Source organism: Ischnura elegans, chromosome 9 (assembly GCF_921293095.1).
Source record: "Ischnura elegans chromosome 9, ioIscEleg1.1, whole genome shotgun sequence".
NCBI classification, from domain to species: domain Eukaryota; kingdom Metazoa; phylum Arthropoda; class Insecta; order Odonata; family Coenagrionidae; genus Ischnura; species Ischnura elegans.
The window spans coordinates 8,903,181-8,928,573 of NC_060254.1; the positions used below are offsets into that span (position 1 = coordinate 8,903,181).

The following is a 25,393-nucleotide window of genomic DNA, read 5'->3' on the forward strand; positions in this document are numbered from 1 at the left end:
AGTTTCCTTAAATCAATATTTACAGAGTGAAAATGGTGGACTTTTAATGGTCTTTTTATATGTACCTTGTAATTGCATTGTGTCAGTTCATGCATAATATATTAATTTAAGTATGTTAATTTTTATTACTAATAAACAAAATGTAGACTGCATTGATTTTATTGGCATGGCTATGCACCTTTTTTTTTCCTGAATTTAAGAAAAGCACAATTCAAAAATCCTTCCTTAACCCTTTCGAGATGGCGGGGTTTTAGTCTTAGCACAACTGCTGTACTGAGCCCCAAGAGACTCTTCTTTCTCGTGGTACGGAGAATTTTTGGAGGGCATTCGTTAAGAAGGGTCTCGCTTAACCTTTTTCGACCCCTCCACGCTAAGACTTTGCATTATCTCGGACTCTGAGAGTAGTTGTGCTCCCTCCTTTCCGGGTTTATGACCATACCTGTGGCATTAGTTTGCAGTCAACTTATATATTGCTTATATGTATTTAGCAAATGGATAATTGTTGCCGGCACGTAAATTACAGACTTTGAATTGAATTCCTCATTTTTTATGAGCATTCTCAAATTTTAATCAAAGTTCTAAGGCCAATATTAACGCATTTAATGCAGCAACAATTTCTATGTTGATTTTTATACATAACTCGAGATATAAGTTAATATTTATCGTAGAATATCGTTTAAAAATTGTAAACGCTGCTCAAAAGACAAATAATTCGATTCTTAGTTTATTTTTCTTGAGAAATGAACAAATATTTATTTCGAAATCTGACTGGATAAACCATTGTATGACCGCTGTCCCTTACCGCTAAGAGGGGTTATAAAAGAGGAGGGGTCGGGTCGTTTTCCTGGCTAGGAAAATGTCACACGTAAATATACGAAGGTTAAGGGGGTAAGTCATCTATCTATGAACATGGAGTACCTCTGTCCAGTATCTTTGGCATGAATATTGCAATAGAGTGTTCTCCATCCTGCTGCTACATATGTTGTCATGCACTGTGCATTTAAATGGATTTACTAAAGTCGCCAGTACTGATACTGACAGTGGAGTGATTTGAATTTCATGAAATAATTAACAGTATTTAGGTTGTCAAAGAAAATTTATATTGGAAATTATTTAATCTACTCAATTCACAACTTAACAGTGCTGGGCACTGTAAATCTGCATAATTGGCTATTTGGTGTCCGTTTCTCTTTTCAAGGGGCTTCAAGTCAAAACATGGGCCTTCATGATGGTGACTTTATGCCCAAGATTATTACATTGGATAATTCTTCAGTTTGCCGCAGATGTACGTACTGTTAAGCACTGCACATTTAAATGAGTTTCCTAAAGCCACCACATGTAACGCTAATGGTGGAGCAATCTGAATTTCATGAAGAACATATAAATAATTGTTAATTGAAATTTATATTCAATGTGATATAATGTATCAAATTAATAACTTTTCAATATCATTCTTAAGAGTGCAGATTCTCAATTGCAAACATGTAGTACTCTTCTATGTATACATTTTATGCTTACAATTGAAATGTAACAACAACATTCTCAAATCTGGTCAATCAAAAGGACAAGTTAACATTATGTTTTGATTTTATGTAAGGTTTTGACGTGGTACCTTGTAATAAAATTTAATCGAATTGCAGTCATGGGGATTAAACAAAAACATTGGTAAATTGAGTACGCGACTTTCTGAATGATCCTAAACAAAAAGTAGTTCTTGACGGAATTAGCTCTGATGTAGTTAAAGTGACAGCAGGTGTCCTACGAGGAAGCGTAAGCGGCCCCATTTCGTTAATTATTTACATTGATGACCTCTGCTCCTGAATTAGCAGTAAAATGCATTAAAAGTGCTGACGACGCTGTCATCTATCACCAAATTAGTGACCACTCTGACTTTGCAATTCTATCATCGGAATTAAACACTTTCTTTTTGGAACCATGAGGGGGGACTCGAACTTTATCTGAGCAAATGTATGATGGTACACTTCTTGCGGAGGTGAAATACCTAGGAGTTGCGATAACCTCAAACCTCTCGTGGGGAACACATATAAAGAATAATTGCGGCATAGCCCTGAAGAAATTAGGATTCATCAAGCGTATTATGGGAAGATTTTCGGAGGAGAAAGTAAAAGAAAGGTGCTATTTCACCCTCGTCTGGCCGCACCTTGAATATGCAGCAAGTATATGGTATCCGGTGCAGAAAGACTTAATCCGCAAACTGAATAAAATGCAAAGGAAGCCTGCATGGTTTGTCAAAAACTCTTCAGACAGCGTCACCCAGATGTTAAACAAATTAGGCTGGGAGCAGCTGGAGATTCGGTGGCTGCGTGCTAGGCTTAGATTGCTTGAACAATTGAGAATGGATGTCTTCAGGAGAGACATGAAGAATATCAATTTAGAACCCCACCATATTTCCAGTTCCGACAGTAGCGATAAATTAAGAGAGATGTTTTGCCAAACAGATATGTAGATAGGGGAATTCTTGTATGATCTTAGATTTTCCCGGCGTATCAGTTGCAGAAAGGTTTCTCGGGTTTTCCACCGGTTGATGTCGTCCATGTCTCCCGACGTTTCGATCTGCGACTTGCTGATCATCCTCAGGGGATCTTCCGAATGTCTTCTTCCGATCTTCAGAAGATCCCCTGAGGATGATCAGCAAGTCGCAGATCGAAACGTCGGGAGACATGGACGACATCAACCGGTGGAAAACCCGAGAAACCTTTCTGCAGCAGGGGAATTCTTATTTCCCCCAGACCACAAAGGACTTTAATAATTGCTAGTCGTAATTTCGTTGGAGCATTTCCCTTTTATGCGTAAATGACTGGTGTCCTAACACCCCTTGCCACATGCCTCTTAGGTGGCTTGTGGGGTAGGATGTAGGTGTAGGACTACATAAAATGTATTTTTTGGGGTGCATTTGCCTTTCCCTATGCCATATCTCGGTTGACTGTACTTAACACTTGAATTGTTGCAAGAGGTGATGCCAACGATGAGGGAAGAGAGGAAGAATAGAACAGGGGAAGAGGAAAAATTTTGGGGAATTTTCAATGCGAGTTCAATTGAATGTTTCAGGGCCACCAAATCAAATTCCTTGAAGTTTAGGCAGCTTGCCAACCAACTGCTGACATTAAGACCAGCACCATTCACTTCGTCTGCCTGCAACCTCCCATCCAGGCGCATAGCAAAAATTTGCTTCAGGAGATGTTTCTGGATTGCATCGGGATTTGCTCTGGTGGTGTTCAGGTTGCCTAGATAGCATTTATTTGTCACAACATTTTCATGAGGGCTGAACTTTTGCCGGTTATTCCCATGCTACTAACGTTTAAATGCCTATGAACTTTGAATTACATTTTTGCCACTGCAATACCTGCCTTCAGTCAAAAAAGTCGGTCTAATTGAGCACCTGACTCTTTAGTCACCAAAAGATAATGCTAAATGAATCGTGTGATGTAGTTATTGATATAAATGGTTCTATTGCGAAGGAGATTCCATTATGGATTTGTTGTTTCAAAGTGATTCAGTGGGAGACATAAGGGAGTGTTACTAAATCAAAAAATGGAGTTCAGAGGACGGATACTATTTGGCTGCAGGGGTCCCTGGGCTATTGGCCCACTCATCAGGTTCCTATGTGGTGGCCAGGGTTAAAATTTCAGGGGGAGGGGCTGAAGTGCCCTGCCCCCCCTCCCTGGCAGTATAACTCTGCTATGTAGTTTCTAAGGATACATTCCTTTTTCAATAACATCAGAATTGAGTAAATTGTCCCTTTGAATGTCATGATTCGTGCATTCTAGTTTCATGAGTCTTTTCTGAGACTGGCTAATCAATTATGCTTCTGCACTAAGAATTGAGATAATGTGATAAACAGGTTTAAATTCTTGACTGAAGCTCTAAGCTCTGCTGTGCATCATGGAGGAATTCCTCAGTTAAGCTTGAAGTAGTCGGTCAAATGTAATTTTAAAATTTAAAATATAAACATGTGTTCTCTTAAAACCAGGTTATATGATGCTCTTTGTTTCGTTGGTTGTGGCTAAACTCTTAAAATTATTTTTTATACAAATAGAGGTTTTCATTTTTATTCTCTGCAATTATTGTTAAGTGTATGGCACAGGTTAAGTAATAGCTCATAAAAAATAGTGAGAACAAGTTTTGGAAGTATAAATTTAATTAAATTAATTGTACATGTTTTGCAATATTTTACAAATCATTTTGTCTGATGTTTCAAACTTTTCAATCCATGGCATTGAGACTAATATTCACCATTTAGGCAAATGCCACTGTCAATCATCAAAATATTTTTCACATAACACATTTTATGTGAAATGTCAGTCCAGGTGTGCGTCTTGTGACAACACTTGATGCAATTATTGCAGTGGAGGTTCCCCTCCGAACTCTACAGACTCGTTTCCAACGAAACACGGCAGATGCTGTCCCCAACGAGGACCATACACTCTACATTGAAGCCATTGCTCATTTCCGCAAACTTTCCAGATGTATATTTTATCATCATTACACACCCGTTAAGGAAAATTTAAAAAAAAATCATTCAAACTTTTGCCTTGGTGGCATTATTTAAGTCAGTCATTTCCAGAGAGGAAAATTAAAATCATTTTCATAGTCTTTCATTATTTTTCATCACAGACAACTATAAATGGCTCCTAGTATACAATGAGACGAGCCGGGGCAGTCCAAGAATTCGCTCCGTGAAACGCATCAGCAATCTGATGGCGGTGAAGATCACTGTGTTGAGCAGTTTGGGAAACGTAAGGGGGAGGTTGAAGGAAACTCAGGGTCTGGTGTGACGCAGATGAGTGTAATGCTGATCCCCTGTTTGAGAAAGGCTGGTTGGGCCCTTGCTGTTGTCGGTAGTCTGCAACAGGGCTCGATTGTGGTGAGTTTCGAAATCGATATGACAACTGTGTAGGAGTGCTTAAGGTACTTCTCTGCTGTTGGGACAATGGCAGCCCATGCCTTGCCGACAAAGCTGCTGCGGCTGCAGTTACAGGATAACTGGAGGATGAAGGAATCGTAGGGTGTAGTGCATCATTCAGAAAGTCATCTTCTTCGTAATCCGTATGATTCGGCACTGTTTCCACAGCAGTATTCTGTAAGGGTTTTGGTGTGTATAGAGCCGGTGGAATGGTTTTTGTGGTGTACCCAGGCCTGGCATTAGACACATATGGATTTCTTGTTTGAGGCACTGCTAGGGGCTGTGCTTGAGCCTCTTGTTTCGGGATTGGCTGCCTTGCATTGTATTGCGTCACGGGTTTGTATGACTGAGGAGCATTTGAAACGGACAATGGCCTCTCGGGATACTTGACTTCCTCCTTCCTGTAGCTCTTTGCTGTGGCCGGGGATGGAGCCACTGTGGTGGTGGTGGTGGTTGCTTGAGTCACCTGCTGGATTGGTCTCTGCTTTGGATTAGCCCCCGTGACCACGATTGGAGTGATGGGCTCTTTCTTCTGTGCTCTGTCCCCCAATGCTTGAAGTCCTCTTGGTAAGAAAGATTGCTGGAAGGATGGAGATGGCACAGACCTTCCTGTCCCGGCAAACGTCCCGTAGTTCTGACTACCCGGCCTCAGTGGTCTCCTTGGGGCAGGGGCCTCTGGGACCTTTGGTTCTCGCTCCTCCAGCAATTCGTCTGATTCGTAGTACTCGCCCTCGTCATCCTCTTCTTCCTCGAATGACTCCCTTGATTGTTGAGGAGGAGGGGTGGTCGTGGTCCTGAAGGGTGCTCTCGTTGGTGGTGGGGGTGGCGGAGGTGCTTTGGTGGTGGTTGTCGTCGTCGCCGGAGCCACCCTCTGCTTTACCACCCTCACCCTCTCCCCACCCCTCGTCCTCTCTTTCTGTGCGGGTTGCACCTCAACTGGCTCGTCCCGCATCTCATCTGAGAAGTCCTCCTCAGAATCCTCATGGACCGGAGCGGGTACTCTCTTTCGACTCATATATCCTGAGGATTGGGGCCTAGCACGGTCCGATGACCTTAGAGCGGGCTGTACCCTCTTCCTAATTGGTGCTTCGGTCGTCGCCCTAGCTGGTGCCTGTCTGGAAGGGTATCTGTCCTCATATTCATCTTCTTCACGGCCCTTTGGGTAAGTTTCCCTGTAGCGGGAGCCACTGGATTTAACTCTAGTGTCCTCCTCTTCTTCATATTCATATTCATCCTCTTCTCGTCTATATCCGGGTCTTCTCCTCTTCACGGGAGCACTAGTGGTTGTAGACGTTGGTCGCTTCTTCCTCCTGTCCCTGTCTCTTCCTGCGTTGGTGGGATATCTATCTGCAGCAGCCCTTGCGTCCTCCCTCGCATCATACTCCTCCTCTTCTTCTTCAAGCTCCACTACAGGCTTCATCCTTGTCGATAAACTAGTTTGCCCCTTCCTCCTCCTGTTTTGAAGAGAGCCTCTGGATGGAGGTATCCTCTCGTACTCCTCTTCCTCCTCGTCTTCATAGTAGTCGTCCCTTCCCTTCTGCTGCGCTGGAGGCTGCGTTGGTCTTTTCTTAGTTCTCCTCTCCACCACTTCGTCTTCATAGTCATCTCGAGCTGGTTTTGGAGGCGGCTGAGGGGCGGGCGTTGGTGCACTGGCTCCTGGTCGACCGTAGTTGTACTTTTCTCGCTCACTGAGAGGGACGGGTGGTCTTATCTTGGGTGGTGCCCGGGGTTTATCAAACACGCCCTTGCCTCTGGCAGGGGACGTACCTACTGGGACCAAAGGTGCACTGGGAGCCGGCTCTGGGCGTTCCTCTTCGTATTCATCCTGAAAGTCATCATCCACTGGTCTCCTGTTGGACTGGGGCCTCGGTCTTGGTCTAGGCTTCCTCCTCCTCGGTGGTAATGGATCTTCCTCATCCTCAAAGTCTTCCTCGTTCCTTGTCCTATCCCGGCTTGATGGCTTCTTCTTTCGCCTCCTGAGTGGGGGTCGAGAGTACTCTTCCTCTTCTTCCTCCGAGTAATCATCCTCGTAGTCATCATCTTCATAGTAATCATACTGTGGTCGGCGCCTGCGCCCTCCTGGCCTTCTCCTCCTGCCTCCAAGGCCTCCTCGTCCTCCTTGACTTTGTGGCTGGGGTGCCTGCGTTGGAGCAGGTGTGGTGGTCGTAGTTGTTGTTGTGGTGGTAGTGGTTGTGGCTGCCTTGTAGAGGGCCTCATTCCTGCAATAGCACAAAAAGAGCATCACTTGTGGAGTTTTCTGATGATTTGGTAGAGGCACATGAAAATACAGCTTTTATTTTTTATATACACTTCTCAAAGCCTATGTTGAATGTTATGAGCCATTTGAATATTATATGCTTGCATTATGAGTCAGGCTTATATTTCCGTATCAACTCACAAAACTCTAAATACTTTCCTAGATACTGCATTGTGTCATTTTCCAGGATTTTACCTAAGTTTAGGAAAAGACTATGAATTGCAAAAGAATATGAAGTTATGTGTATCCTGTTTGTAATTCAAATATTCAGTTCAAATGGCATACAGAGAGTATTTTGTTTCCATGTATTGTGCTGCCACCTATGAATAAAGTGAAGCAGTTCCTCTTGTGGCCTCACGAAGTCATGGCGTATTCATTTTAGCCGTGTCCCAACTCGTTAGCCATTAGGCATCATGTATTTAGCCAGCCAGATTCTGGGCAGCCAACCACAAGGGAGCATGAATTGGGACATCCTTACGGAGGTCCTGCCATCTACTGGGCGCTAGGCCAATGCAAAACAAGAGATAATCGGAATGATTTAAACAAATGATGAACAAAACCCACCCTAAATTGTTAAAATGTGATTTTGAGTATTAGATGTCGGAGAAGAGTATTTAATCATAATTTTAGTATCTTAGACAACCTTTTTGTAACAGTAAAGTAGGGGTATACTTTCAAATTCGTATTTTAAGTTCCGTATGGTTTTGTTAAAGAGGTTTTAGCTAAGTTTGTGGCGAAATGTTAACGTATATCGCTTTTAATTGGTTTGTAATATTTAAATCGTCTCTCAACCAAGTACTTTTTTGAATTCCTTATATTTTAGCAATTTAATTTTTAGTTTTGTATTATTAGAACAGGTCTATTTAGTCTATTCAAACGGTTACCGTCTGATTTGGGATTTATTTTCAAAATTTATTTAAAGTATGGTTTACGTACATAAATCAGGTTTCGGTATCATCTTTTAATCACCATACATTTTAATTTTTGTTACTTATTCCGATTCCAATTTCGGGACTTTGTCCAATAACATATAATAATAATTGTTTATTCTTACGCCCACATAGCAACGAACCTCTCAGAGACGTCTCACCATGGTCTCGAATGTCTCGAATATCGCAAATGTCTCAGAGATGTAATCGTGAGCCGTTCAGGAATTTTTTAAAAAAAACTTATTTAAACGCCATCAATGCCTTACATATATATTTTTCGGTGCAATTGCGCAGTTTTGATTATTAAAATCACGACATTTAATATGGGTTTCTTATTTTCAAAAGGTCATCCATCACAAAATTCATCGCTAAAAATGATCGAGATAAGTAGGTCACAACTGTATAATTTGAATTTAGTTATTTTTTGCCTACATTTTTAAGCATACAAGAGTACAAACTCTTATGAGACATCTCAGAGACTTATCTGAGACGTCTCATGAGACATCTCATAGACCATTTTTTTGGACATAGTGACATCTCAGAGAAGTCTCAGAGATGTCTCTGAAGCTCTCAGAATGTCTCTGAGACGTAACATGCGATATTCGAGACGTCTCAGAGACGTATCCGAGACGTATTTCTGCTGTGTGGGCGGGTGTGAACCTAATGTACAAAAATTGTTAAATAAGAATTTAGACATAGTGTTATATAATTAAGCATTATTTAACACGTTAAAAAAGTAAACGGTAGCAAAAGATAACATGTGATCGGTATAAAAAGTTATAAAATAACATATACATACACAAGAAGCATATAAACATTAATTAGCATTAAAATTAACGCCGCCTTCTCTTTAACTAATTTCTCCGTAATTCTTACACTTCCATTAACGCAATTTCATTATTATAAACAAAATAAAAATTAATAATTATTCGAACAAGTCTCAAAATATCAACACTACTTGCAAACAAGTACTATCCCTTGTTGACAGCCATGATGCCCGTTCTCCTGAAGACGCTTTGCTCGCTTTGAATCATGGGAAAAGTGGGGCGAAGGATGCACTCCTCGATGCCTAAATCTGGCGGCCGCATTAGCTGCCTAAATTCCCTCCCTTATGCTGGCTAACGAGTTGGGACATCCTTCCAAGATGGCGTCATGGCTAAATCCTGGAATTGGCATAGCCAAATGGCCAATTGGGACACGGCTTTTATCTTGAGTAGTTTTAACGGAGAAAGCTACCAAAGTTTGACTTATCTAATCAAAGAAATGATGATTACCCTCATTTTCATCTTTGAAATGTTACATGTGATATTTTTTTGTTGATTTGGATTTTATAATGCTTGTTAAAAAATACATAGATAGCATTAAAATAAATATAGGAGCACAATGACATACTAAAGTGGTTCATGTACATAATGCTTTTATGTAGAACTTTAATTAGGTATGGCTTTTATTCTTCGAGGAATGTAAAGGAATTGAATTATTACCAGCTAATTCATTTAAAAAAATAAATTGTTTCCGACATGATTTAAGGCAAAGTTATTTCCCATTTGCCAAAATAGATAATTCCGTGAAATCCACATTGGTTTTTAACCCCTTCCCTGATTCGGACGAGAGATCTCGTCCTAAGAAGACGCGCAAAAACTGACGCGGCCGAGTTAACTCGTCCTATGTCAAGTTGGCTTCTTCTTTCGTGATCTGGACGAGATATCTCGTCCCCTTATTAGAAGTACGTAGTTTTGCCGTGAGAGTGCATACGTGTCTTCACAATGCATGATATCCGGCGAACTTCTACGTTTTTTCGAGGTCCAAAAGAGGGGAAAAATCTATTATTTCTCGTAATGTTTATGTTTCTAAACCTATTGTGTATCGAGATGTGATAAATGAACAAAGAAACAATGCGTTTTATAAATAACTGCGATGACTTTTCGCAGAGTTTTTATCAATCGTTGGAACAGCCGAAGTGAGTCGGCAGACAAGTGCCGTCTTGCTATTCTGAAGGTCGCGCGTTCGAATCTTGCTATCGGAAAGGATGTTGTATTATCTTTATTCCGTGAATAAATTAATTTGAAACATTTTATAAACACTACTAAGCAAAACTATCATTACTTACTCTTCAGTGTAGTCGACGGGACCTCGTAAATAAATTACGTCCAAGCTGCTATTCCAAAGGTCGCGTGTTCGAAAGCCATTTCTGTCAACTACGTAACAGTAGTCGGGAACTTTCTGATAATGTTCTTTTTCAGCAATATGGTGTCAAAATCTTCGCACCGAAAATCAACTTGCTCAGTGATGTTTTATTGTCTTTTTTCTTTATAATGACAAACTATATCTTTGTTTTTTAGTTTTCCGTTTATTATTTAGCTACAAATACAACTGATTATTATTTCATTTCTGTAAGTTCGTCAATATTTGTGACCTTGCATAGATTTGACATAGAACCTTCGGCTATTCAGCTATTTCTCCCTTCCAGGGAAGACATATTTTCTATCTCCCAACCCCCTTTGTTTATCCATCCCTTCTCTTCATCCATTGTTCTCTCCCCTCCGCCTTTCCTTTTACCCACTGTCTACGCACTGTCGCGGCCGCCCTTTCATCCTTTTCATCCTCCTCCCCTCCGATCTCCCTTTCATGCAACCATTGCACCCTCATCAGTTTTTCCCTACTGCCCTCCACTTTCCCTTTTTACAGCCGCACATGACAAAAAACACTCTTTCTCACCATTTTTCCCTTCCCAATGCCTCTGACCCTCATGTTTTGGTTTCTTTGCCTCTGTCCTTTTACCACTATCTGTTTTGGGTTACTTACACTCCCATTCCATAAAATTCTAGTGTCAGTTCTACGGAGTCTTTTGGAGTGTTCACAGCTAACATTTATTTCCTCTGCGAATTACTGTACAAAGAGCTAGATTCGGCATAAAAACTTTTGTTCTCTGTGAGTCCAGCACTGGATACCTCTGGTCAACAATCATTTATACCGGGAAAGGCACTACTCTTGACAAAGACTTTGAAAGTAAGCCAATGTCCTCCCAAGTGGTATTGTCACTGATGAAACCACTATTTGAAAAAGGGTATTGCGTCACGACAGACAATTTTTATACCTCTCCACAACTAGCCGAGGAACTAGTTTCTCATTCTTGTGATACTTATGGAACTGTGTGCAGAACAGGAAAGGGGATGCCAGAGAGGCTGAAGAAGAAAAAAATGAAGAAAGGAGATGTGGCAGCTTTCCGTAAAGGAAAAATTTTGGGTCTTCCCTGGAAGGACAAAAAGGAAGTAACGTTACTCTCTACAGTTCACAATAGGGAAATGAGAGAGGTGCAGAAAAGGGGGGCAGTGGTTATGAAACCAAAGGTAGTCATCAATTACAATGAGGCAATGCGGGGTGTTGACAGGGTAGATCAGCATTTGGCTGACTATCCAATCCCAAGAAAAAGAGGGAAAAAATATTGTAAAAAATTATTTTTTCATTTGATGGAAATTTGCTTATGGAATTCATATGTTTTATGTCGAAAAACAGGTGGTGATAAAACACATTTGCAATACAGGCTGGACCTAATAGATAAAATGATTGAACTGTACTTCCCAAGTGTTCCCTCCCCTAAGGCAGGTAGGCCACCTGCAAAAGCCCATCCCCTCCGAATTACCGAGAGGCATTTCCCAGACATAATCCCACCCACGGAAAATAAGTCAAACCCAACTCGGAAGTGTGCCGTGTGCTCCCGAAAGCGAGATGCGCGTGGAAAAATGGTGAGGAGGGAGAGTCGCAATTTTTGCCCTGACTGTAATGTGGGTGTTTCAAAGTATACCACACAAAAATAGACTTTTAGTTTATATAATATTTTACCGTTTCAAATTTGGAGTTTATATTAATATTTTTCTAACTCCATCGTCTGTTTTTATAGTGAGTAATTTTTGTGACTATATTTATTGTGAAATATTTTACTTGATTTTTATGCAAGAATACATGAAATTTAAAAAAAAGTGATATAATAAGAGTAAATTTTAAAATAAATGACTTCGTAAAACACTTAAATGAATGTTTTTTATTTAATATCTACCTGTAAATAATTAAAAAACGTAATAAAATAATATGACATTTTTTGTGATATTTGTTGAGAAATATCCGTCAGTGAAGGGGTTAATGGAAGTATCTAGGTTTAGATACTTATTTTAGGTTTTAGAAGATCTTTTCTGTTGAAATCGAACTGGTACAGAAAAGTTGATAGATGATTCATGTGTGCAATGATGGATGATACACTTGTATGGAAAGATGTGTACGTTCGGTCAATTTTTGTAATAATTAATCACAATATTTTTATTTCAGGATTACAAAAGTTTCTGAACTCCATTGAATGTATCAGTTTGACATCTTGTCTTCCATTTCTTTGAAGAGTGAACTGAGCATTCAACTTTTCATTGGTAAGTCTGCACTATTTCTCATAATATGAAACTGTTTCCCCTGGAAGCAAACATTAAGTGCAATCCCTTGCAGTAACATTCAAATGCCATGGGAATAACCTCCAGAAGCGATTGAGGATATGAAAGGGGCTGGCATATTGTCGAAACATATTATTCCCAATGTAGTCGACTACGCATGGCTCACGGAGTCAGTCTCTTTCCCCATGGAACAGTGGCATTGCCAGGAATTTCGTTCGGGGTGGTTCACAAGCAGGGAAAATTTTGAAAAACAGGCCCCCTACAGTTCGGCTGCCGAGAGTTGCCTGATGAGAGGCAAAAGGGGTGGGGGGCAAGGTTGCCAGGTAAGAAAGGGAAACGCCCACCTCACATGCAGTGGCGGATCGTGGTAATTTATCTAGGGTGTGCATTACAGCAGATATAGGATGATTTAATTATATTCTGTTAATACTAATCCATGAGCATCATATTTCGTCGTAATAGAATACATAGCAAGCAAAGCATATCACTGGTATATTCCACCCTTAAAATTGCATGAACAGAAATAATATTAGCATGCATGAAAATAATTATTCTAAACACTCCTTTACAAGTGACGGTAGGTGAAATTCATTCTCCTTTTCTTACACCCTATGAGGAAGTAGTGTAGAAAACGGCCATATAGATGACTCTGTAGATGGACTAGGATCCTGGGCGAAGGTAGTGTAGGTAGCAGCTACACCACTACACTATCTGCGAGTCACTCACCAAAAATATGCGCGTGCGCATTCGCATCGTTTTGAGTCTGCTCCCATCACCCATTTGAACTGTACATACACCCCGCTTACTTCGTCCCGCCAGAGCACCCACAAGCGATCGCATAGACCGAAAATGTGCCCGGCGCGATGCCACGGGATCGCACACTTGTAGAGCAGTGAATTCGAAAAGGAGATAGCTGTAGCGTTCGGAGCTTCATGTTTCTTGCATATGCAGACAGGATTTTTATCCTTCTTGTTGCAAAGGAATAGTTTTCTTTTATAATTCATTCATCTTTGGGTGTGCACTTGCTAACATGCGTATACGCACGCTCCGCCACTGCTCACATGTAAACAAAAGGCTTCCCTTAAGAAAGGAGCCACATAGGACGACGAGCTCAAAGGACCCAAAGGAAGAATCCTTTGTTTTGGCGATTCGCAGAAAAGGGCTTGTTTTGGTGGCTCAGGCTTTGTTAGGTGCTTCATAGCAACACATGAAAACGTTGCATGAGTAGGCGAGGGTGTGAGGTGGCGTTTGGGGGACAGCGATTGGCTGGAAACGGTGCTGGCGCAGGGTTCTCCTCCCCTCCTTCCTTTTGAACTGTCATCAGACAACTCTCCCCGGCTGGACTGTAGTACAGGGTTTTAAACTAACGTTTCATAATCGGCAAAACTTCATTTGTTAAAGAAGTATTTGGTACACAGGGTGTCCCAATTATCTTGACCACCCGAAATAACTTTTTATCCAGATGCAAAAATCAAAAATGTGTATCATGTACATACTATACTGTACAGTACTGTAGTACAGGAGAGTCCACGTGACTTTTGTGCTATGTTTTGACTTGGTTGTTATTTGTTTACAGCTAACTCCAGTAAGTGGACGAGTTTCTTATGTTTTCCTATCGTTTCGTTTATGTTAATGGTCCACTTTGCTACATTTTTGAATAAGTCTTTAGGAGAGGAAATGAATTGCCGAATAAAAAGTATAGGGTGCCATTTAAAAATGACATAGCGCTGTTCATATCTTTGTAAGTAACAAAGCTACAAGGAAGGCAATCATGCTGATTAATTTCCCCCTGACGGCTAATGAACATTTACTTGACAAATTTTTGAATATGCATCTGGACAAAAAGTTGTTTCGGGTGGTCAAGATAAATGGGACACCCTGTATTCATGATATTTCATTTTGTTTTCTTTTATGAAGGAAAATAATTGTGCTTTTATATTTTGGGAGGGTGGGCGGACCCCCCTGGCTACCCCACCTGGCTACGCCACTGCCTTGGAAGTTACTAAATTTAAGTATAGCGATGTGGATGGTAGATGTAGTGATTAAGTATTCCCAACTCTTGGTGTGAGCAGAAAAGTATGGAGAAAAGGGAAGAACAGTTTAAGCACGTAGCCTGAAAATTTTTGGATTGCTCATACTCTGGAAAAGGACAAATTTTTTGTCTGGAGAACCTGGAAATCTCAGGGAATTTTCTCCAGTCCAGCTGCTGGACACCCTGATGAAAAATCTTTACAAGGTCATTTTGGATTTTTAAATGTGCGTACGAGTAACCCTTACTTGTCATCTTTATCTCCTCTTTGTTTGAAAAGATTTATCTAGCTTTTGGGTCCTCTTCATTGAGAAAGTGTCTGCACTCCTAGTGTATCCTATGAGACTTGGCACCTTGATTTATAGCTGGGGCCTGCCCTGAGGACCAGTTGAGTTGTATGTCAGGTCCTAAACTGTGTCAGTATGCCTACCAAAAAATATGGCTGCATAACAGTTACACAGAGACACTTTCTCATGTACTTCATATGCATATTTTAATGAAAATTATTTTGATATCACTTTCATTTTCCAGATGTTCTATCCCTTTTCATTATATTTTTGCATTTCATTTCCCAATACCAGTGTGACACTTACTATGTGGATACACAGTGGATTCATCATTATCATCATATCTTACCCATTTCCAACAATTTAATGTATTCGTTGTTACACTGAAATTTACTCATCGAAAGGTTAAAAATGAGGCGACAAAGGAAACTGTGCGAAATTGGAATGATGAAAGAGGAATTTTAATGGAGAGGTGGTAGGTTTGTGTTTTAAGGCCTTTGAAGAGCTTAAAGAAGAGCTATGTGGTTTAATATGGAAATATTAACTGAAGGAGAATACAAATAGCTGTCCTTAACTATTTGCTGCAGATATTTGTAGGGTTAAATGTGTGAGGTCTAGGTGTCCAGTTCTATAGTAATAATGTAGTTGTTTCTCCTTCATACATAATTATCAAAAGTATGTATACTATTAGGCTATGGTAGTGCTATTATGTTGATCAAATAGAAAGAGAATATTACTGTCAGTCCTGTGGAAATACATGTGTGTTATTGATATCAGAATATTCAATCAATCTTACCTGTTGTAGTATTTAGGTGAGTTGTCACAGTCTACTTCTGATACAAAATGGCAGATGAACGTTTTCTGGTCAAAAGCTGTGTAGTTGGCACACAAAAAGTCGTACCTTGTCCCAAATAGGCAATGGTGATAAACCTGCAACAGATGTAAAAATAATCTCAGCTATCAAAAAGAAACAAATCACTGGATGCACTATCAATTTTTCTTTCTTACAGTGAATATTTGTTCAGTCAATTGCATAGTAAGATCTTTGAACACAATTGATTGCTCCCTATCAGCCTGAATTTTAGCTTATTTGTCCATAGCCTCATGATTTTGTTCTCATCTTAACTTTGTCCTTGCCCAGTGAGAAATGGGTGGTGGAATCCACGTGGAACCCACGTGGAATCCACGTTGAGTGGTGGATATTTGGTGGTGGTGGATATTGAGTGGTTGGACCCACGTGGAATCCACGTTGATTTCAAGTGGATTTGTGGTGATTATCATAAAATGTTAAACAGAATTCCTAATTTGTGGAACTTAACTCTCTGGTGACATTGCGTCATTTATCATCCTGAAACCACGCTAGTTATGTGAAAATGTATCGCACATTCCATTTTTATATAATTCGTGGAAAGGCAGCCATGAGAGCACATGAAAAATCGTAGACACATATATAGAAGGTTTAGATATAGAGTGGTTGAGGTTTTAATGGTTTTAGGACAGCACCTACTGCTGTTTTAATTTTTCCACCAAATTTCCACGTGGATTCCACGTTGATTCCACGACCAAAAACACGTGGTATCCACGTTAATTCTCCACGTGGGTTCCACGTGGATTCCACCACCCATTTCTCACTGGGTGACTGCAATTACCAGTTACTGGTTTGAATCTTTCTTAATCATGTACACTTGCACAATAATAACATACTAGAGTTATTGTACCCAAGTTAGAATTGGGATGGGGTTGGTAGATGGCAGATAGAATCATACCCAGTGAGAAATGGGTGGTGGAATCCACGTGGAACCCACGTGGAGAATTAACGTGGATACCACGTGTTTTTGGTCGTGGAATCAACGTGGAACCCACGTGGAAATTTGGTGGAAAAATTAAAACAGCAGTTGGTGCTGTCCTAAAACCATTAAAACCTCAACCACTCTATATCTAAACCTTCTATATATGTGTCTACGATTTTTCATGTGCTCTCATGGCTGCCTTTCCACGAATTATATAAAAATGGAATGTGCGATACATTTTCACATAACTAGCGTGGTTTCAGGATGATAAATGACGCAATGTCACCAGAGAGTTAAGTTCCACAAATTAGAAATTCTGTTTAACATTTTATGATAATCACCACAAATCCACTTGAAATCAACGTGGATTCCACGTGGGTCCAACTACTCAATATCCACCACCACCAAATATCCACCACTCAACGTGGATTCCACCACCCATTTCTCACTGGGATAATTCAAGGTTAGGTTGACAGCAGGTTATACAATGATTTTATCAGCATAATTTTGATTATGTATGTACCTAAATTTTCTTAAATGTGTTCAAAACTTAATATTCTTTAATGTGCTCAAAAGGTCAATGTAATAACCTCACAAATGAAATTCGAAGAAGTGCCTTGTATCCCTATATTGTGGCACTGCTAAGGGGTGGTTTTGGGGGATAATCCCCCCCCCCCCAGAGCTCAGAGAAATTTCTAAGTTTAATCCATTTTATTTAATTGGAATAAATGTCTTAAAGAATAGTGTTAGGATTATTAAAATATCCCTCAGAAAGCCATAAAACTCATCATTTTGAACAATTTATCTTCAAAATTTTTGGGGTATAGGTCCCCCACACCTCCCGCTTACCCTGGTAGTTATTCAATACCCCCCAGTATTAGTTTTGCCTAAACCCCCCCCTAGCCTTAATTCCTAGCTGCACCACTTTCTGCATAACATCTACAATGGTTTATTCAATTTAAATTTATTATCATCCAATAAAGAAAATAATCATGACTTTGAATTATTTGATTTGGTGGGCGATTGTTGAGCATTTGTGCAGTGGAGGTACGATAATGTAAATATAAATGCAGAGATAACGCCTTTTTTGTTCAACAGTGTTTGTTCCCAGTTAGCTCTCAGTGGAATCTTCATGAAAAGTCATATTGTAGCAATAGATTTTGTTGAAATGAGTTAGCATAGGGAAAAAATTTTTTAAGAAAAGGATAAATACATATTATTTTTTACATCCATAAAATCATTGTACAAAACAGTGTGGGAGGTGCAGTTGACGATGTCGATGATCTCATATCCATGGGAAGCAAGACAATGAAAAGTAAATGAACATGCCTCTATGGCTCTTTGTGTAAGTTTACTCCTTTTTAGAATGGTACCTATAATTAATTCGCCAGATAACCTTAATGAATTATATTCTACCTTTTAAAACAAAAATGACTTAATTTAGAAAACTTTTCTTTAATGAAAGAGTTCATCTAATATCTTTAAGCAGTACAAAAGTGAGAAATGGAGGTTTTATGGCTAACATGAAAGCCTTAAAAAATCCATGAGAGAGCTAACAAGTTTTATGCTCAGATCATAGGTTTTTTCATTTTACTTTTTTGAAACTTTTATGGAAAATTTTATCATGGAAAACGGACATTATTGCTCCATGATTCACTCTGTATTCACCTAAATTTGAAAATACGTATCTTGTCTCACGGTTATTCAAAAGTATCCTCACCTGACATTTATGAATAACAGATGCATAAAACCCATCATGGAGGCCGTCACATTTGAAATCGATGTCCTCCGGCACGGACACATAGAATGGGTAATCAGTCAAGTTTTGTCCGTTCAGCTCACGGGGAAGATTTGGGTCGTGCACGTAGTCAATCTGAGGGATGCCCGTCAACGGGCTCTTGGTCGTCCCGTTCCCACCCCCTTCGTCGCCGTCCAGTGGCGATGCCGTGCTCTTGGCAACGACGCCCACTTTGTACTTGGAGATGAGCGGGTCTTGGTCGGGCGGAATCTCCTCTGGCTCCTCCTCCACTTCCACCACCGCCTCCTGCTTTGCCTGTGCCCGGAGGCTCTCCTGCCTCTCCTTTGAGTACTTGCCGATCGTGGGCGCTGTCCTCAGGCTTGACACTTCTGATATACATCCCAGATAAATAATCGCCAGGAGAACTGCAAGAAAAAGAAAAGCTCTATTTAAAAAAATGTTTTTTGCCGTTGCCCTTAGGGTGATTGCCATATATATTTTATGCTGTCTGAAATTTTGGCTTGCAATTTTGGGCTTATTTTAATTCTAGGTCAAGAATTAAAAGCGGAAAAAGTTTTTGTCATTTTAATGAGAAGAATGATTCTGTTTCAGTTTTAAAAATTCACACAAACATCAATAGTTTTTATACAACAGTGCAGCATGTTCGTGTGAATGTTACTCCTTTTATTGCATGAGATGGATATTAGGTTATTTCAAACTCATTAAATTAGTGGAAAGCTAAGAAAAGCTCTGTTGTTAAAATGTTTTTTGCCATTGCCCTTTGAGCGATTGCCATATAAATTTTATGCTGTCTGAAATTTTGGCTTGCAACTTTGGGTTTATTTTAATTCTAGGATTAGAGTTAAAGGTTGAAAATTTTTATGCTATTTTAATGAGAAAAACAATTCTGTTTCAGTTTAAAAAATTCACTCCAACATCCAGAGGTTTTGTACAAAAGTGTAGCATATTCATGTGAGTGTTACTCCTTTTATTGCATGAGATGGATATCAGGTTATTTCAAACTCATTAATATAGTGGAGCAAAAAAATTGATAATATTTTTAGATTCGCAGAGGAAACTGTTGAGCCCAGCATTCAGCCATAAGATCCCTGATTATTGTATTTTCCAACAGCCCCATTGCACAACTAAAGGACGGCATCATTAATAGGATCAGCATCAACTAAGCATTGCCTGGGCTGGAGAATTCCGTGAGTGCGTGTTACATGACTAATATGAATCATAGTGGCTGTGTTGGGGTGTATTAATAAAGAAATATGCATATTTTCCTTGCCTAAGCAATAAAAAAAGTGAGAAATTGCACAAAAATGCCATCTCCTATGCAAATTACTCATCGTTCTTACCAAATGGAAAATTTTTCTCATGGCCATGAATGTAAAATACAGAATCGTAACGTCATTCAAATTTCCAAGGAATATTACTTTTATATTCATGTGGTATAAAGTAGGTGGTGACCCATAGTTATCTGCTGGCAGATTGATTTGTCAAAGACATTGTCATAAACCACTTCATTAATAAATACTCTAAAGGATGAAGTTCGCCATGAAAAAATATTTGACTTTGCCGGGATGCGAACCCGGATATCCCGATCACCGGTCAGGTGTGTTAACCAGTTCCACCACCAAGTCATTTTCTCAGAGCAAACTTCCTTCATTAATATTGCAATTTTTAGTCAAACATGCTTGATTAATTGGAAAATGCAAATACTCCAAATCTGTCCTTCAGTATATTTTCTCTGCAATGTGGTTACACGATGTCATGGCATGAAATTCCCATGCCTGTTATGAATTGGCACCATGAAGGTGGATGCATTTTGGGGAGGTTCATTTGGAGAGGGCACACGAGGGACTATATCTCTTGAATATTTCCAGGAGGGTGGAGGGAAGTTTTTGCCCCCCTTCCCCCCGTTCACTACGGCCTTGGTATTTGCCGCTTCTAGCGGTCCATAAGTCAATCGTAGAGATATCCCCGGGCAGTGGCGCAGCGAGGAGGGGTTTTGGGGGATAACCAGACCACCATGCGATCCAGGTTTTTTACGTAGTTCCCATGACCAGTGGCGCATCGAGGGTGGTTAAACCCCCCCCCCCAGAGCTCAGAGAAATTTTTAAATTTAATCCATTTTACTTAATTGGATTAGTATTACTTATCGAACAGTGTCAGGATTAATCAAACGTCCCTCAGAAAGTCGTAAAACTTGCCATTTTGAACCAATGATCTTAAAATTTTCCTGAAGGAGGGTCCCCGCAACTCCTGCTTACCCTGGCGGGTATCCCCCCCCCCCAAAAAACCCTTAAATAATAGTTGCGCATAAACCCACCATAGCCTCCATTCTTAGCTGCGCCCCTGTCCCCGGGCCTCTAAACAAAATTCTACTTCTTCTTAAGGGTGGGAAAAAAATCGTACCAGGGCCTTGAATGCTCTTCGGCGCCTGAGCGACACTTATCCAATGCACTAAAGTTTTAACGAATCCGTCCAGAGGGTAATGAGCCCTTGCGAGGTGTTTAATGGCTATATATATTCGTGAAAAGGTGGCCTAATCGCTAATAGTGGCCAAACCAATAATCGCTAGCCATTGTAATAAGAAAGAATGCGCGTATAACATCACGCACGCCGGCGATACAGGTTAACACTATACGACCTTATATTACTTTCTGGCCTTCCACATTCAGACCTTCGAAAGCCACGCTAATTATCATCGGAAAATATATTCCTGGACCTGGAATCGAACTTCAGACCTTCGCATTTTTCGGCCACTGCGCGTACCATTGCGCTATCCAAATTTCTCCAGCTATAACTCATAAATTCCAAAGAAACTCCCGAAGCTCAGAATACTGCCATGGGCAGGGGCGCAGCTAGGAATTAGGCTGGGGGGGGGGGAGTTTAGGTGCAATTAATACCGGGCTGTGTGTGGGTATGGAATACCCACCAGTATAAGCGGTAGGTGCGAGATAAAAAAAATTGCGGAATTTTAAGATAAACGGTTCATAATGGTGAGTTTTAGGGCTTTCTGAGAGATATTTTATTAATACTTACACTATTCTATTAGTAATACTAATCCAATTAAGTAAAATGGATTCAACTTAAAAATTTCTCTGAGCTCTGGGGGGGGGGGGGGGTTTAACCACCCTCGATGCGCCACTGGTCATGGGAACTACGTAAATAACCTGGATCGCATGGTCGTCTGCGCTGGTGGACCGGGTGACCCGTGGTCCAAGGTTCAGTTTCCGGTCCACTAAATTTTTTTACGACGGCAATTGATGTGAACTACGCGATCTTACGAAATGTGAACTAGGTAAAATTATCATGGGAAATAATGAAATCTGTATCGTGTAGTCGTGTGTGAAAATGGGCCAGAAAACCAGTGGTCCGTGGTTCGATTACCATTCCATAGAGATTTTGAAGGCAATAAAATGTCAACTATGCGATCTTGATTTCGCAGTCGTTCAGATATCCAAGGAGTGTTCGTTTTTTTCGTTCACGGCAGCTGGAAAAGAGAGATGTCTATTTATTTTTATCTTGGAGTCGCCGTGGCATGGAGAGAGTGAGTGAGAATTTCCACACATGGGGAGTTTTTCTTGTTCCGCATTGGTTGCTGCCACGAACCTTAATCGCCGATCCACGCGAGCAAGTAATTCCACGAGCAGTATCTCTAAATCTTACGCTAGAAAGTACAAGTCCTGTAAATTATTACCCTTAAGGTCAACTTTCTACTTTTGCCCGCGAAACATTTTCTTTCTGAATTTATTAAGTCATTTCTCGTAAGCCCAGCCCTATGCATGGCATTTTCTGAAATGCTCCATTTCATATGCTTCCAAGTGAATGTTTGGTATCTGACTTCGTGGTCTGCGGACATCACAGAGTTCATACAGTGGCGGAAAAAATTAACAACGGATAGCTCAAGCCAGCATGCCACCGAAGTAACCCCCCAAACCTCCGAAGTAAATTTCTGACCATATATGTGCGTCTGTGCCGGAGGAAACACGTGATGCACTGTGAACTCGATACCCCGTTTCCCTATTCATATATCGTGGTGTTTTGGTAATCTCAATTTCTTCTCGTATGAGCCGTGAATTATGGAGCTTCTTATTATTTTACAGTTCTGCTTCATCAAAATTAATTTTTCGACAGGGTCAGATCCGTAGGAGCTGCGTGATCGATAATTAATTTTGTTGTGTCCTTCAATTTTGTTGATTGATTCATATACATATTATTGTCTTTCGCAAGCATTCTTTACATATTGTGGAAAGATGAAATGGTATGATAAAAGATTTTCTTGCAAAATCTCCGTGCAATGAATGAACAGTCTTAATCGCATTTTCATACTTCTCAGGCGTTCTATACGTTCAAGTAGCTGTTAATTTATTTTCCAAACCTCGACTGCTGATCCTGACCGACCACAAATTTTCTGGAAGAATTTCACTCGCGTAGTCCTTTGCTTCAACCACATTTTCATTATTCTCTCCATAGCTACCGTTTGAATATTTAAGTACAATATTTCTTTACGTGATCAATTTAAAACGCTATAAATTCTTTGTATGAGTTTCGGTTAGCAACGATACTCCGGCCCTTCCTGTGTATTAATTACATTCCTTTGGATTGCCTATTTACGCCTTAAATTAGATGGCTTGGAAGCTAAAAGTTGATGTAATTAAAAAAGTATAAAATTAAACTTTTGAGAAGGCTTCAGAGTATTTAGCTACATGTACACCACATTAACTTTCGGAACATAAGAAAACTAAAACTAATAACAGTTTCCTGTGTGTAATTCAATATTATCGATTTTTCTATACGACGAAAAGCTAATTTACAACAATATTTTTGCTGAAAATATCTTAGGTGAATGAATAAATAACTTATCACGGGGATGTATTCCTTCAAAATAAACATTCTTACACATTATCCAGCAAAAAAAAACCCGTAGGCAATTCGAAATTGCCTACGGGTAGCTCCTAATGGCACTTAATTAACACGTGTACCTGGAACCGTGGAAAGAAAATGTTTGCCACACCATGACGGCCTTAAGGAACAGAGGATTTTAGACATCGACATTTTAGATGTTTATGCGTAAACACATGTATGACGATTATGGTGATGACGATTCATATGGCTATACTCAAGTGTAATTACTATTGCTCGTCGTTTAAATTGCAAATGCGATTACTATGAAGGCTACCTTGGTGATTACCTACTTGAGAATGGAACATATGACCCCTAACGAACCCGTGGATGCCGCATATAAGGCATTCAAACGGAGTTGTTTCTTCGCCGATTCGATATCTTCTCGCGATGACTCCTTCAATATATCTACGTAATTTGGGATATTTTTATGATCAAATTTACCAAAATAGTTCCAAATGTAGATTCGTGTTACTAAAAAGACATGTAATGAAATAGTTACCCCCGTAGAAGTCGAGGACTTGTGGCGAACTATAATGTAAATAAATCTTCATTGAAGGTGAATTCTGAAACAGAAAGTAGCACATTTGACTTGTTGCCGGGCCTCCAGAACATATAGAAACAAGGATTTCTGGCCTTATTCATTACCTTTTACTTCCAAGTAAATATTATTCTATTTGGTATTTAAGTGTTTCATGCGCTGTAATATATAATTGGAATGGTGAAGAAAACACAAGAAAAGACATCGATGTGGCCAAGACAACTCAATTTCAATACAGTTTGCTGAAATTTGCGGTTATAGTTCTTCAGAAGAATAGTAGACGGCGTCCACACCACGCAATTTTTTTCAAATGACACCTCAAAGCTGTAAAGCTAATTTACCGCTGGGTGCTTCATTTTGATTTATAGCTAATTAATTTCCATGAATCGGCCTTAAGTAATGAGGGAGGGTTAATCTGGGTGATAGTGGAGAATACAGAGGAAACAGAGTCCTAGTTTCCTGGTCAGGGGGGCCGACTTGTAAAAAATATTGGGGGGGTCCATATCGGAGGTCTTGCTCAGGGAAGAGGTTAAATTCAAAGTGTGTCGCAGCACCGAAACACTATCATGATTCACACCACTTGTTTTCAGCTAACCTGCCTTCTACCGTATTAATTATTCGTTTAAACTCATTACTGAATGTTTTTTAAAAGGTAACTATCGTCAAGCATGGGAAAAAAAATTACTGATATATTTTTGTGATTTCACAAAGCATAATATAACTTAATTATTTACTTGAATTATTGAGGGGCTCGGCCCCCCCCCCCAAACGAATCTTTGAGGGGGCTCGGGCCGCCGAAGGCCCCATGGAGTCGGCGCCACTGTCCCTGGTCTTCAGTAAAAGACGCCTACGAATGCACTCCTATTGTTGGGAGAGATACCTGTCTTGATAAGAGTTACCCCCTGAGCAAAGGAAAGGATTGGTTTTCCTCCGAAGAACTTTTATCGGCTGATGAACCGGAATCGCTACTATCTTATTCGTATGCTGAACAGTCCCAGTCACCATCAAATTCGGTAAAGGAAATGGTAGTCAGCACCAGCTGAGGTCACTATTAATCCCCGGGTTAGATGACGCGACTTGTAATCTTAGAGGAACTAATATTCGTGTGCAATGAAGGGCACAAAATACAAATAAACATAATAAATTACTTTTAGCAGCATTAGAGAAAGGAAAACGTTTACATGTATCAGTAAAGGAAATCAAGAAAAAGTTTCAAGGCTCCTAGGAAAAAAATCATCATCTCTTCTCTTTCACTGCAGACCTTTGATTTAAAGTACGTGTTAGTAATGTCGTTTTGACTTATAAAAGCTCTTATCAATAGGCGGCAGTTTTTTATCGCAGGGAGTTTTATGCATCCGTTCTAATTTATTTTACGCGAGTAATCCGTCAGTTTGCTACGCACAGTAGCGGATACCGAGAAAACTCAAGGGGACGGGGGCGCAAAAGATATCTTGAGTTACCTTTACCTTTATCGTAATAAAAAATAATCAAGTCATATGCAGAGCTTCAGGAAATTTTAATTAAAGTGATTATACACATATTCAAGAC

General features: G+C 40.0%; 1 protein-coding gene across 1 annotated transcript in view; it reads right to left on the reverse strand.

Moving 5' to 3' along the window:
• Positions 1 to 4,141: 4,141 nt before the first annotated feature.
• LOC124165113 (nucleolar protein dao-5) overlaps positions 4,142 to 25,393 on the reverse strand; it is a 112,523-nt gene continuing 91,271 nt past the window's right edge. The window contains exons 3-5 of the mRNA XM_046542408.1: positions 18,373 to 18,815; positions 15,659 to 15,792; positions 4,142 to 7,143 (exon numbers count right to left, since the gene is read on the reverse strand). Of these exons, the coding sequence (XP_046398364.1) occupies positions 4,653 to 7,143; positions 15,659 to 15,792; positions 18,373 to 18,815 (3,068 nt within the window). The 3' untranslated portion in view covers positions 4,142 to 4,652. The remainder of the gene's footprint in view (positions 7,144 to 15,658; positions 15,793 to 18,372; positions 18,816 to 25,393) is intronic.